The 13,690-nt window shown below is 33.7% G+C and overlaps 1 protein-coding gene across 1 annotated transcript in view; it reads left to right on the plus strand.

Annotated features, from left to right (window-relative positions):
* The window catches only part of TMEM67 (transmembrane protein 67), a gene marked incomplete at its 5' end in the record, with an annotated part of 29,605 nt that extends 16,182 nt beyond the window's left edge, over nucleotides 1-13,423 (plus strand). Inside the window, 17 exons of the mRNA XM_082297418.1 lie at nucleotides 380-536; nucleotides 922-1,045; nucleotides 1,893-1,998; nucleotides 3,840-3,896; nucleotides 3,993-4,091; nucleotides 4,583-4,681; nucleotides 5,038-5,124; nucleotides 5,873-5,972; nucleotides 6,074-6,213; nucleotides 7,739-7,879; nucleotides 8,353-8,433; nucleotides 9,604-9,720; nucleotides 10,926-11,042; nucleotides 11,125-11,229; nucleotides 11,582-11,684; nucleotides 12,696-12,838; nucleotides 13,285-13,423. Of these exons, the coding sequence (XP_082153544.1) occupies nucleotides 380-536; nucleotides 922-1,045; nucleotides 1,893-1,998; nucleotides 3,840-3,896; nucleotides 3,993-4,091; nucleotides 4,583-4,681; nucleotides 5,038-5,124; nucleotides 5,873-5,972; nucleotides 6,074-6,213; nucleotides 7,739-7,879; nucleotides 8,353-8,433; nucleotides 9,604-9,720; nucleotides 10,926-11,042; nucleotides 11,125-11,229; nucleotides 11,582-11,684; nucleotides 12,696-12,838; nucleotides 13,285-13,365 (1,857 nt within the window). The 3' untranslated portion in view covers nucleotides 13,366-13,423. The remainder of the gene's footprint in view (nucleotides 1-379; nucleotides 537-921; nucleotides 1,046-1,892; nucleotides 1,999-3,839; nucleotides 3,897-3,992; nucleotides 4,092-4,582; nucleotides 4,682-5,037; nucleotides 5,125-5,872; nucleotides 5,973-6,073; nucleotides 6,214-7,738; nucleotides 7,880-8,352; nucleotides 8,434-9,603; nucleotides 9,721-10,925; nucleotides 11,043-11,124; nucleotides 11,230-11,581; nucleotides 11,685-12,695; nucleotides 12,839-13,284) is intronic.
* Between the last annotated feature and the right edge of the window lie 267 nt (nucleotides 13,424-13,690).

Raw genomic sequence — 13,690 nt, forward strand, 5'->3', positions numbered from 1 at the left:
GCATCCTGGCCTGTACAAGGGATTGTGCAGCTGGACCAGGGCAGTGATTGTTCCCCTGTACTGGGCACTGGTGAGGCCACACCTCAAGTGCTGTGTCCAGTTCTGGGCCCCTCACTGAAAAAGGACATTGAGGTGCTGGAGCATGGAGAGAAGGGCAACAGAGCTGGTGAAAGGTCTGGAGCAAAGTCCTGTGAGGGAGCTGAGAGTGTTTAGCCTGGAGAAAAGGAGGCTCATGTGGGACCTTGATGATTCTGTGATAGTCTCTTTTGTGAAGAAGTGGGACAGATTCCACAATAATTTTGTAGGGAAGGAATCCACAGCTTGACAAAATAATTAAACAGTTAAAGTGATCTTTTTATTTTCACATTTTTTCCTGTAGTGCAAAATTTCAGTTTCTAAGATTTTATTGGATTTTGCTAATCCAGTCTTTTATGACCTGTTCCTTGAATATAATGGTGGCGATGGACAACGACATATTTGGGCCGTGCCAGTTTTAAATTTGAATCTTCAATACAATGAAAAGTTTGTTAATCAAGGTAAGATGATGCTAGTAACACATCTGAAATTAAACAAGCTGAAAACTTCAAGTAGAAATAATCTATATTAATTACTGTTACTGTGTTGTTTTTAAAGATACCACAACGCGCCATAACTTGTTTCCATTTAAAAAATTTAGTATTTTGTGGGCAGGGCAAGTTCTGATAGTTTAAGTGCAAGCTTTTGTTGCATACACTGTTCCAATCAGTAATATGCACAAGTAGAATAATCTTATTTCATTATGCATTTGTATAAATTGAAAATAAACAGTTTTATATCCTAAGTAGTTACTATGTGTTATACAATCATATGTGTTGTTTCAAACACATTTCATTCTTTTTGTGTGTTGAATAATGTGTGTGAAACTGTTATGTTTTTTCATAGGCAGTAATATGAACAACTGGCTTTTGACTCGTCGATTTTTTTTGGTGGATACACTTAGTGGAAAAGAGAATGACTTGGGAAAACCACCAAGGGTAATTCGGATTGCTAGCAAAATAACAATAAGGTGATTAACTCATATAATATATAGTACATAGAAAATAAAGCCAGTGTTGCACAGTCTGCATTTTATTGTCTTAAGGTGGTTTTATTATGTATTTTCTAATATGTCTAATATGTAATATATGCTGCTTTTTCCATTGCATATTTTGAAATGGCATGAATTTCCATAGGTTGTTCTGATGAGTGAAAGAAAACAACATTGACTTGTGGGAGTTAAAATCACCGTGATTCCCTTCCAGGTACAAGGATCAGACCGTGTTTGCATAATGCAATTTAGCAGGTGTTCAGTCACCTCATAGAAGCAGGTGTTGTCTGGAAAGGCCTAAAAACTCCTCTGTTCATTCTTTTTCAATGTGTGTGTTGCTGACTATACAAGGGTGTTATTTCATACTCCATACTATTTTTTGCAGTATTTTTACAACCTGTTGCTTATTCTATTACACAATCCAGAGTAGGCTTGTAGTCATTTAACTGAAATTGTGAGACTACCTGTTAGAGTCAATACTAATTGCTCATCTCAGCTGGAATATATTTTGGAAGAAACTTTTTTTCTCCTTCTTTTTGTGATGTCCTCCTGTGAGATGCAGACAGGTGAAGATTGATTCAGGTATTTTCTTACAAGTAAACAACCCTTCCCATGTTTTTCTTTTTATATATTTGTGTACATGCCTTTGTACACTCCAGTTGCTTTTAAAATGTGAAGTGCCATGTCATTGGGTTAGAAATTCACATTTTATTGATCAGGTTGTTCTGTTCATTTAGTATTTTCTTACAAGTACAAGTTTCAATGATTGCTTTCCAAGCACTCATCCATTTTTTTGTATTAAAAGTTATACTCTGTATTTCTGCAGTATTCGTCTGGTATCCCATACACAGAGAGGAACTATCTACCCTCCTCTAGTTACTGTTGCTTACACAGATGTGCTTATCCAAAACCCTGAAACCCAGAGTGTCATGGTGAGATCTTTGTGCTACCTTAATTATATTTTCAGTTCTGTTGAAATTCTGGTTTTTGGTAGTGGGTTATAAAAATCTAATAAGCAGTTTCTCGTTCTGATCAGTTTTGAAGTTACAAGTTTTCACTAACACCTTTTAAGACAAATCAGTTAAAAGAATTCTCTTTTCAATTTTTCTTCAGTCTTTTTTAACTTAAAATACTTAGAATTTGAAGTTGGTTTTATAATGCTAAAATAGGCTACAGTTCAAATAAAATTATACACACAGTAATAGGAAAATAACAGATAAAGGACTCTATAAAACACTGCAAACAATTTATGCAAGGAATTATTATTTTTATTTAAACAATGCATTAAGGGGAGGTTGTTACGACACAAACATTTCAGGTCACCTGTAGTTTAGGTTAAAATATTGGTAATGTATTTAAAACATCCTGTAGTGTTTTGTCTTTCTGTACTGAAAACCACCAAATTCTGCTGTAGCAGATGCAGAAGGGGCATTTCCTACTTGCCCTTTCACCTGCCTTCATGGGCAGCAGCTCAGATGTCCCATTCTTCTGCCTTGTTTGTGTGTTAGATCACACTGCTTTAAAAAGTAAAAATGTTGATCTTAGGATGGTAGAATAATCATTCACCTATTAAAAAAAAAATTAATATTAGCATTTTCTGCTTGTCAACTTTCAACAGTTCAGACTTCCAGTACAAAGAGATATCTAGCTAGAAGAAATTTGTGGTGCTAGAAGCATTCCGTGAGTTCCATATTAGTTGCATGAAAGCAAGAGAATTAGAAAGTAGAAAAATCAAGACAGTTTTTGCATGCTTAAGTGATATCTTTGTTTAACCACTGAAACAGCACTGTATCTACAAAGTAATTCATTCAAATAGTGATGGTAGGAACAATTGTTTTCAGTTCCTCAGCTTTCTGTCATATGATTTCATCCTTACATCTATGTGAGATCTATTTGGGTATTGTCAATTTTGGATGTCTTGTTGCATTTAACAAATTTTACTCAACTAAAGAGAGACACTGAATTTTGTTACCAGTTTCTGTAAACACTGAGCTTCTAGTAACTGAGGATATCTAGACTTAAGTCCAAGTGCAGTGATAGAAGGAGGTCTGACAGGAACAAGTGTTTGGGGAAGACAAGGTGTAGGGAAGGAGGGATTGTTTTGGGGGGCAGGGAGGGTTGATAGTTCTTTTAAACTTAATTAAAAATACTATTTATTATCATATTTGTGTTAAATTTAGCTGTGTAGTGACAAAGACTCAGGCCAGAATATTATAAAACCAAGCCAAACATTTTCTCTTCCATGTACAAATTTTTCAGACCAAAGTCAAAAGAGGTCTTGGGTTAAATTTAAGCAGTTTCGATGCTGCATGACAATTTTTATTTCATTCAAGCTGAAAAAACCCCAGTATCTGAGCTATGCAAGCTTACCATATGATTTTGCATATTGGTGTAATTACATCAAGGTTGCCTTTAATCACTGATGAAAGGGAAAGTATAAAACATTCAGTGTCTCCTTTCAGGAGGAAAAAAATCATGCACATTTGAAAGAATGCCAAATAGGTATAGCTGGTAACTTGCAGATGGCAGGCACCCATCCCCAGCATTACTGCTGGTAAGATCTGCAGTAAGAGTAGCATAGCACATGCCAGTACTAAGCCTGGCACCAGAGCACACCAGGTCATATGCAGTAAAAGAAGATGTATGTGATACTTGTATAGTAGCCCTAGATGGGAATTCCCACCAACTGAAACTGTGACAGCTATCACTGTCTGTAATGGTTGTAGCACTTCAGAGTTTTATGCCTGTTTACTTTTTGTACTTTAATATTCAGGTTTCTTTCGCAGTCAGCTATGAGATGAATCAGTCAGAGGCTCAGATTCAGACTGATGTAAGTTGTAATTCCATTTAATTTGTTAATATAATGATTTACTTCTATTTTGTGTTTTTTTAAAAATGTCTGCAAATAATTTTTTGTTATTTTCAGATTGCATTGGGTGTGTTGGGTGGACTGGCAGTGTTATGGTCCCTTCTCAAGACTGCAGGCTGGAAGAGGCGGACAGGAAGCTCCATAATTGACTTGCAGGTATGAACAGCTGGCAAACTGAGATGGGATATCTCTTCCTCTCTTTAAGGACACCTTTGCTGTTGTTCTCTGTGATTATAACTATTCATCTTCTTAAGGTAACTGAAATAATTACTAGCCTAGCTGCATAGAACTGTGCCCCAGAGTTAGGCTCACTTGAGAAAGTAGGTTTTTGCATTCTTTTTGATTCTGATATTGTCATTCAGGAAATGCTGCTCTAAAAAAAAAAGGTATTTACAGAGCTATTCTGATCAGTTGAGTGGACTTAGTTTTCAGATTAATTCTTTTTTGAACAAAGACCAGCATGTAGGAGTTTCAGCTAGTCAATATACAATAAATATATAACCAGAGTGGAAAACTTTTGTTCAGGGCTACTTTTCAGTACTAGAGTTTCCTATGTGAGCTGCATAACATTTTATATGAATGCATTATGAGCATATGCATTACTTAATTAGCTTTACAGATGTCTGCAGCTGTTTTTCTAATTGCAGACGGTTTTCAAGTTCTTACTGTTCTATGCTGGAGACCTTGCCAACGTTTTCTTTATCATCACCTTGGGCACAGGGATTTATTGGCTTGTGTTCTTCAAAGTAAGTGTTTTTCCAGATTTGGATGTATAAAAACTTAGTAATATTACATCTGTTTTTACATTAACACTAATTTTCTTTTTTCTTCTGTTCTTTTTTTTTTTCTTGTCAGACTATTGAGGCAAGTTCTATATAATACTCTGTTTTGTGTGCTTAAATTTTGTGTTCACCTGTTTCTTTTCCTTAGGATTCATTGTACTTTCAGTCTGCTTAATAGTCACTTAAAATAATTTACACATTCAAAATGATTGCACATTAAATATTGATCTTTTTTTGGAAAAGCTTATTCACACTTAAGCATTTATTACAGTTGTCACATATGCCAGGTGAACTGTTTCAATGTAACTTCTCGATTATAGGCTCAGCAGTTTGTATCTGTCCTTTTACCTCTTCCATCTCAAGAAGAAGATTTTGTTACATACATAGCGTGTGCGTTTAGTTTAAAGGTAAATAATTTTTTCCTCACCATAAAATGTATGTCAACATGCTTCTGTATATTTTCAGTAGGCTTGTTTTTAAGTATCTTGTATAGTTATTAGTTGTTAGTGTGTAGATGTTATGTCCTAATAGTTATATTCTTCTAAGAATTAAGTCATTTTTCCATAGAAGTTTATTTTGTGGAGTCCCTATAGGAAAATAAGTATCTCAAGATGGTTACAAAAGAAAGACTGAAAAATCATTCTTTCAAGGATAAAGGTATAAAGAAACCCAAATAAAATAGCATCGTGTCAAGAAAGCAAGTACTTTCGTTTAAAGCAGAATGGAAGTGCTGTGAGTTCCTGATTAGAAAGAAGACAGATTTAAATAATTATGTTCAAATATGTAGAATTCTGAGATCACTGTTCTGCCTTCATGGCACATAAAAATATTGTATAAATTATGGGTATTATATTGATTTGGAATTCGTAGTGCAGGTTAGTATGTTATGGGGAAATATTTAGTCAGTTTTTTTAATTTGTTACTTTGCTGTATTTTCTTCGTAATTTTAGACATCATCACATGACTTACCATTATTCTAAGCTTTTAAACAAACATAAAAATTATCAAAAGCTGGTAATAAAGTTGCAGTCTCATGTATAGTCAAGATATTGCTTGTTATGTTTAATGAATAATCTATGCAATGACTATTCGTTCATCACTGTGTATATGCTATTTCTGTCCTTAATTCTTGTGTTTCTCCATTTTCTCTCTTAGGCTCTACAATTTTTACACTTGCTGGTTTCACAGCTTACTATTGATATTTTCTTTATTGACTGGGAAAGACCTAAAGGCAAAGTTCTTAAAGCAGTTGAAGGTAACTCAAACTACGCTTGTTTGTATAAGCAGCTTTGCTGAAATTCAGATATTATTCTCAGATACTTAATTTTAGAGCTTTACTGTATGTACTCTTTTTAGGTGAAGGTGTTATTAAAAGTGCAGCTGCGCCTGTGAGCATATGGAGGACATACTTTATAGCAAATGAATGGAATGAAATTCAGACAATGAGAAAAATAAATCCTCTCTTTCAAGTGCTTGCAGTTCTTTTTTTCCTGGAGGTAATATTACTATTATTATTATTATTATTACTATTATTATTTATAATTCATAACCAGAGTGTAACATAAGGGTCTGGTTTTTAATTCTTGCATTCTATGTGGTAATAGGGAATCACCTTTAAATTCACTTGAAATCATGTAAAATCAAAATAATTATTTTACAAGTCATTGCAATATTTCATTAAGGAAGACTTAAAAAAAAAAATCCAACCTTTAAATACCTTAGAGACCTTTGTTAGTTTTGTTTGGGGTTTCTTTTGAGGTAATGAGTTACTTTAAAGGGCTTAAGAGACTGATAAATCTGTGTACACACTCAATTCTTTATTTGCCTACTAGCCCATTCCTGCCACAGTCTATTGCTTTATTTCTGATTTCATATCTGTCTGAACTGCTAATTTGCTGCAGAATTTGCTAATTCCTTCCTGCTAATTTGCTGCAGTGCCCTTTTCTAATGCAGGAAATAAAATGTGCCAGTTCTGTTCCTGATGGCAGTATGCCTTCAGTTACAGCTTCAGGATATGTGAGAAACTGTGCTTTAGCTTTTAAAAAATGTTTTGGTTTGTTTCTTTTATAGTTTAGTAATTTTTTGTATCTTGGGAAGTATTCTTAGTGTTTAGCATATAGTTGTTTTTGTGAGGTTCGTGTACATATTTTAATACTCTTATTCAATTTTATAGTCAATTTTTAAATTTGTCCTTTAAATTAAATAATGAAAGTCCTGAAACTTTCCTCATTCACTACGTGAGCATTTTTGCTGTTGGTAAATACCAGGCAGGACCAACTTAGTGCCATGTTACATAAGAGGAATGGGAGAAAAGAGAGCACCTGTTCTTACTGCATTCTGCAGCTACCTGAAAGGAGGGTGTAGTGAGGTGGGTGTCTCTTCTCCGAAGTAATAAGCACTAGGACATGAGGAAATGGTCAACCCACCACCAGTATATTTTGGTGCAACTTCTGTTCTGAAAGATTTTCACTCATTTTTCTCCTCTTAAGTGTTTCAACACATAGTGTTCCTCTCATCTTTTTTAGTTCGGAACTTTTTCTAGATTTTTTGTTTAAAATAGATTCAACCATACAGATGGTGGAGGAAAATATTTTTCTATTAAATAAAAGCAAAAAAAAAAAAAGTCTTTTAAGAGTTGCAAAATACGTTACTAAAGTGCTTTAACACTGGAATATATAGGACTAAAGAGCTAAAATTTTGCAGAAATTATATCCCTATGCAATACAGCAGTAGAATCTTCTGGAGTTTTTCAGTAAAAACCAATATTGTCTTTCTGTGAGATTTAGCTGCATGTTTTTTAATTTATGTATCAACCCATATATGTACAGGTTATGTTTTAATTATGTTTCTCAGTAACAACACTGGATCACACAATTGAGCTGTGTTATAGTGAGCATGCTACTACTCCCAGGTCCATTTTTCATTATTTTTTCTTAGTTCCTGTTGTGATGGAAACAACAGGATCCTAATTAATACTATTCATTGTCTGCTGTTGTTATATTGACCTTCTTGTCTCTTCAGGTGGTGGGATTTTCTAACCTGGCTTTAATGGATGCTTCTTCCAGTCTTACAAGAAGCAGTGAGAGCTATGTAGCTCCTTGGAGCCGCATTTTAAGATTTGGTGTGTCTGCTGCACTCTGGGTAGCCATTGCCCTCTTACAAGTATGTCAAACACATGACATCCTGAATTATCATTTTCAGGCTGGTTCTTGGAAGCTAGAATAAGTCACTAGGCTGTCCAAACTGCTTATCATAGCACTGGGTATGTTCTTAACTGTTACGTTTAGTTGTTTTAGTGTAGTACACCTTTGGGACTCAAAATTAATCTTCTGAGATATGAGACATCTTAGTTTGGAATCAGAATTTTGATCCTCTTGAAGATGTGAATTTATGCAATACTTTGTTTTATTTTAAATTACTCTGAAGCATCTGACAAGTTCAAAATGAAAAGCAGGTTCTTGCTACAACTTTTCCTTCTCAAAGGAAGTATTATGTCAATCCTGTTTCATTAAGTCCAGTGCAACAGTGGCCACTACAGAAGTCTATTATTTGTGGGTGTTAAGTGGTGAAATTAATTACTTAATAATGTCAAATCTGATGAGCTAATAAAAGAAAATTTGGTTGATTTATTTCAGGTTACATTTTTTGCTGTGTTTTATGAAAGATTTGTTGAGGATAAGATAAGCCAATTTGTTGATTTGTGTTGCGTGAGCAATGTAAGTATTTCTTAGTCTCATTTGTAGAGTGGCATTTTAAATAGAATAGTACATAAGATAGTTTTAAGAATAATAAATAATATTTATTCATTTAATTTAGATTACTAGCTGACAGCCAAAGCTGATGTTTCTTACAGCTCATTTTATTGGTGAACGCTGTAAGATTTCAGTTAAACTTTAATTGCAAAAAGATTCCGGAAGCATAGGTGTCGATATGTTCTTTTATACCTCTGATTTTTAGGGGTTGTTTTTCTTTTTTTTATTTAAATTGGTTGCATGTGCTGATACAGAATTCAAAAATAACCCTTTATAACAGAAATTAGGTGTGGAAGCATTTGCTGCCATTCTGTATATTGGTTTGTGTTTTAATCCTTCTGACTTGCAGGTTGTCTTGGTTTTATTTAATACGCTTGTGTTCACTTTCTGCTCCTACCTTGTGTTTGTCCCTCAACTGCTGAACTTCATTTTGTCCCTCTTAACAGTTATCACCTTTTGCATGCATTTTCATTTACTCATATCTGAACTACTTCCCTTTCTCTTCTTTACATATGGGTCTTGAAGCTTTGTACTGCAGAAATTCCCTTTTAACCAAAGAAGAGTGCAGTCAGAGCAGACTGGATTACCTCATTTGTCCAGAACTTCTTAAAAATACCGATTCGCCCCTTTTATCAATCTTTCCAGCCTTAGTTATTCCTCTTCTGTGGAAGCATGTAGCACCTGGGTTGTAGAGAGTTAGTTTTGGAGTTCATGTGATGTAAGATTGTATCATACTGAATGATAAGCATAGTATCATGCTGAATGAAGCTCTGTTAAGTACAATCTTTTAGGAGTTCAGCTGGAATCATGCCTATGTATTATGGAGCACAGAAATAACCTTTGAATCAAAATAAAATCTAAGAGCTTTAACTTCTTGGCTCAATGGAATTAAGCAGGGATCCTTGCTGTGATAAACTAAACTTGAAGGTGGTATGTGTTTCCAGTTACATATAGATAAAACTCATTAGTAAAAGAGTTGGTAAATATTTTTCTCCCATGTTTATTTTGGTACCTGCCTACTGCGTATTTGTAGCAGGGCTGGCTGGTTTGATTGATCTTCACTGTGAATTCAGAATATCAAAAGTAAAATGATAATTGTTGATTAAAGTGTTCTTTTCTTCCCCCATCTCTTAGATTTCAGTGTTTCTCTTGTCACACAACTGCTTTGGTCATTATATCCATGGTCGCTCAGTGCATGGACATGCAGATACCAATATGGAAGAAATGAATATGAACCTGAAGAGAGAAGCAGTAAGTAAAAGTATTCAAGTTTATACCTGCTCAATTATTTATTTTATATAAAGACCCTGCACCTTTGCATTATGGATCTGCAGTTGTGCACTGCATTGAACCATGTTACCTAAAGATAGCAGCTGTTAGTATGTAAATATATGACTCAGTAGTTCTTTTAACTAGCTCTTTATCTTTCTTTTTCTTCACTATTTCTTCTTGTTACTTCTTCAGATTTCAAGGATATAAAATTCCTGTTTCTGTAGAAAGATTTTTTCACGTATTTAAGAACCTTCTTTTCAATATTTAAGCTTTTCATAAGGTCACAGCCACATTCAAAATGGTGCATACCAAAAAGCTTTTGTAAAGAGACAGATCTGAAAAACTAATGCAGAAACACGTAACCTTCCAATTAATTCTGTTAGTCCATCTCTTCTACTACGGTGATACAACCCATTCTTTATATAAATTAATTTGCATAAGTATTTTTTCTAGTTTGTCATATGTTGTATCTTTGCTTCAAGATCAGGCAAATATAAAAGGTCTAATACAAGATCAGAAACTGCACTAAATTTCATGACATCTTGTATCTTTTTAGGGACAACTATGAAAGTACCTTAAATAAGGACATTGCTATTTCAATGTTAAGTGGACAGAAAAAAGCCATAACCATGTGAAAATTAAATCTCAAACACTGAAATATAGAGGAATTTTATTAATAATGTTTTTGAGTTGTGTGTTCCTACAATTTTTTTCCTAATTTCTTATTTTCATATAATTTTGGGAAAAGCAGGGGGTTTTCCCTATGAAGATGTCAAATTTTTTATTTTCTTGGGGTTTCTCAGATTTCTAAAATGTGACCTGAAAAACATATGGAAAAAGTCAGGAATCCAAAACAAAGAAACAAAAAAAAGCAAGACAAGTCTAGAATAAATTATAGACCTAAAAGTAAGGTCTTGAGAATGAATATCGGAATATGTATTATTAGAAGGTAATGAACTGAACACAGGTGAAAAGAGAACTATGACTTTGTGACAGCAGGGGTCAGGATTTCATGTCCTATGGAAACCTTGCTGCAATAGAACAAGAGTGCAGTGGGTTCAAATATTTAGAGATATTAAATACTATGTATACATGAAAAAGAGGAAATGAAAAGCTTTTTTGACTATTTTTGGGTCTATGAATGGCATTAGTAATGTTAATTTACAATTGCTTTAATTGTATAGGAAAATCTGTGTAGTCAGAGAGGTTTGTTACCAAACACAGATGGCCAGACATTTCACATTTCCATTTCAAGAAAAATGCGGCTGCACTATGACTGGATTCATGAAACCTTAACAAGAGTAAGTGAGATATTGGTATTCTTTAAATGTTATTTAAAATACGATTTTTTTCTGCTGAAGTCTTGGTCTTGTTCTATTTCAGAAACGTGGTCCTGCCAGACTTTTGGACTCGTTTGCAAATACTTTCGAACAAAGCACAAGGGCCTACAATGCCATGAACAAATTTCTCAGTTCTTTTATTGATCACGTATGTATGTTGACATTTCTGTATTAAGGAAAATATACTTATTCTAAGTAGATACTAAAAACTGTAAATCCAAAGGAACTGTAATTCCTCTTCAAGCATATGTGCTTTAAGATTTGTTGTTCTATGGCAACCAGAACAGTGCTTCATTCAAAAAAAAAGCAACAATTGGAATGCTGTCCAGCAGTGCAGACTGCACTTAAAAATGACAAATCCTTTTTGTTATGTACTTATTTTCATCTTGGAATAGACCAGTGGGTTTTGTTTCATTCATAAAGATATAAGTATCTGTACTTCACTTCGTAGCAATTTTGAAATCATAAAACAAGAAGTGTTGTTTTGCCTTTTCTTACAGGTTCACAAAGAAATGGATTATATTGTCAAAGATAAGTTGCTGCTTGAACGAATCCTTGGCATGGAGTTCATGGAACCAATAGACAAAAGTATTTTTTATAATGGTAAAAAGACGTGTGGTGTTTGTATTATTTTAAGTATCCCAGTTTCTGTGTAGATTCCTTTCCCAGGATTTACAATCTAAAATGGACTTTACAGCAGGAGGGATCATTCAGTGACTGCTTGTGAGGGAGGTATTTAAGAGAAGTTCTTTAGGTTACAGAAATCCTATTTATAATTTGTCGTTTGACTGTGATGTTTTTTATTTAAGGCAGCTGAAAGGATATACAGATGTGCACATGTTTATGAAGTTCATAATCATAAGCACTGATAGAAATACATTGTTTGATAGTCTGGACTGCCATAGTTCCCAGAAGTTTAGATACAAATCAGGATTTCATGGCACTGAAATACACAATTTGTAATGAAAATACACTGTTTCAAATCAAACTTGTATTGGACATTTTTTGAAAAAGTAGGAAGAGGGAAAAGAGTAGGTTTCCTTTAATTGTTTACATTTTCTTTTCTCTTTTAAAAGTGGTGCTTTTTGATAAAATAAAGAAGTAGATAAATGGTCTAGAGTACTTTGCCTATCAAAAACGTACTTTCACCTTAAAAGACCCATTTTTTGGGGCACTGTTAACCATTAAACAAAAATATTGCTCTGAACCTCCTCCATAGTAAGGCATTAAGTATATGTTTTTATGATCTTGTTGACTTGGGGCCAGAGCTAATAGTTACTAAAAATTTCAGTGACGAGGAAGTTACATCTGCTTCTCGGTTTAAAACAACTTTTTAAAATAACCTAATTGAGATTTCAGGAGTGAATAGAGTTGTGTGTGACACATGGGTTTTACCTGTTGTGTTCATCAGTATGATGCCATTTTATAAGTGAAAAGTTTGTGTTATTTTTCAATAGAATGACAGGACTATCTCTATGTTGCCATAGAATGCCATAAATTGCTATATCTCTGATTTTCCTTTTTCTTATCAGCTCTCTCAGCATAGACTGATGAAACTCCACAAACTTGCAACTTAAAAATAATAATTTGTAAAAGAATATTCTCTTTCCACAGATGAAGGACACTCTTTCAGTGATGTTCTCTATTATGGCAATGAAACAACACTGCTCATCTTTGATATCCTGTTTTTCTCCGTTGTGGATTTAGCTTCCCAAAGTTTTGTTTTAGCAGCTATTCTAACATACTTGCAACAAGAGGTAAATTTCAATTTAAGAGCACAGTAATATTTTTTAAATGGGAGTCAGTATGGCAGTTTAAATAGTTAACTAGATAATAGAGTTAGCAGTATGAAGTGACAGAAGATTATACTGAGAACTTATAAAATAGTTTTTTTATTTATTTTGTCAAATAGACTTGTGAGAAATTAATTTTGTTCACATGGTGATCCTGAATGAAGAGGTTACAAATAATTTGTAGTAGAAAACACAAATACCTGTTAAAATTAATCACACGTAATTCTATCGTAATTTAGGGTGGAAAGGTAGTGGAAACTTTTTAAAAATGCTAAAGGAAGTTAAGCACCTAATACATTCATATTATTCACAATTTAAAGATAATCTGAAGTTACTGTTTTATCTTAGATACTGAAACATACTGATGTAAGTATTTCTTCATTAATACATGTTTTCTAAAATGCTCTTAGATATTTAGGTTTATTCGTAATACACTTGGGCAGAAGAATTTGGCATCCAAAACCTTGGTGGATCAAAGATTTCTCATTTAATTAAGAAGATGAAGAACTGTTAAGGATTTAATCATGGAAAACATGAACATGATCGAAGCGTCTCTGACCTGCAGATTAATTGTAGTGCACTTTTCAACAATAACATGTTGTGTGCTATTAAGCTTTATTTTTCTGTATTTATAGGGGTTTTTTTTTAATTTGTGAACACTAAGCCATAGGCCTTTAAAAAGAAAGGTACATGTGAACAAGACAGAAGTAAACTTACTACTGTTTTTATTAAAAAAAGATAAAAATTATTTTATGGCTTTTGATAAGATATGGACCACTGACTTTGAGGCAACAATTTGAGCATCTGATTGACAGG

Source organism: Coloeus monedula (assembly GCF_965178545.1).
Source record: "Coloeus monedula genome assembly, chromosome: 1".
NCBI lineage: Eukaryota > Metazoa > Chordata > Aves > Passeriformes > Corvidae > Coloeus > Coloeus monedula.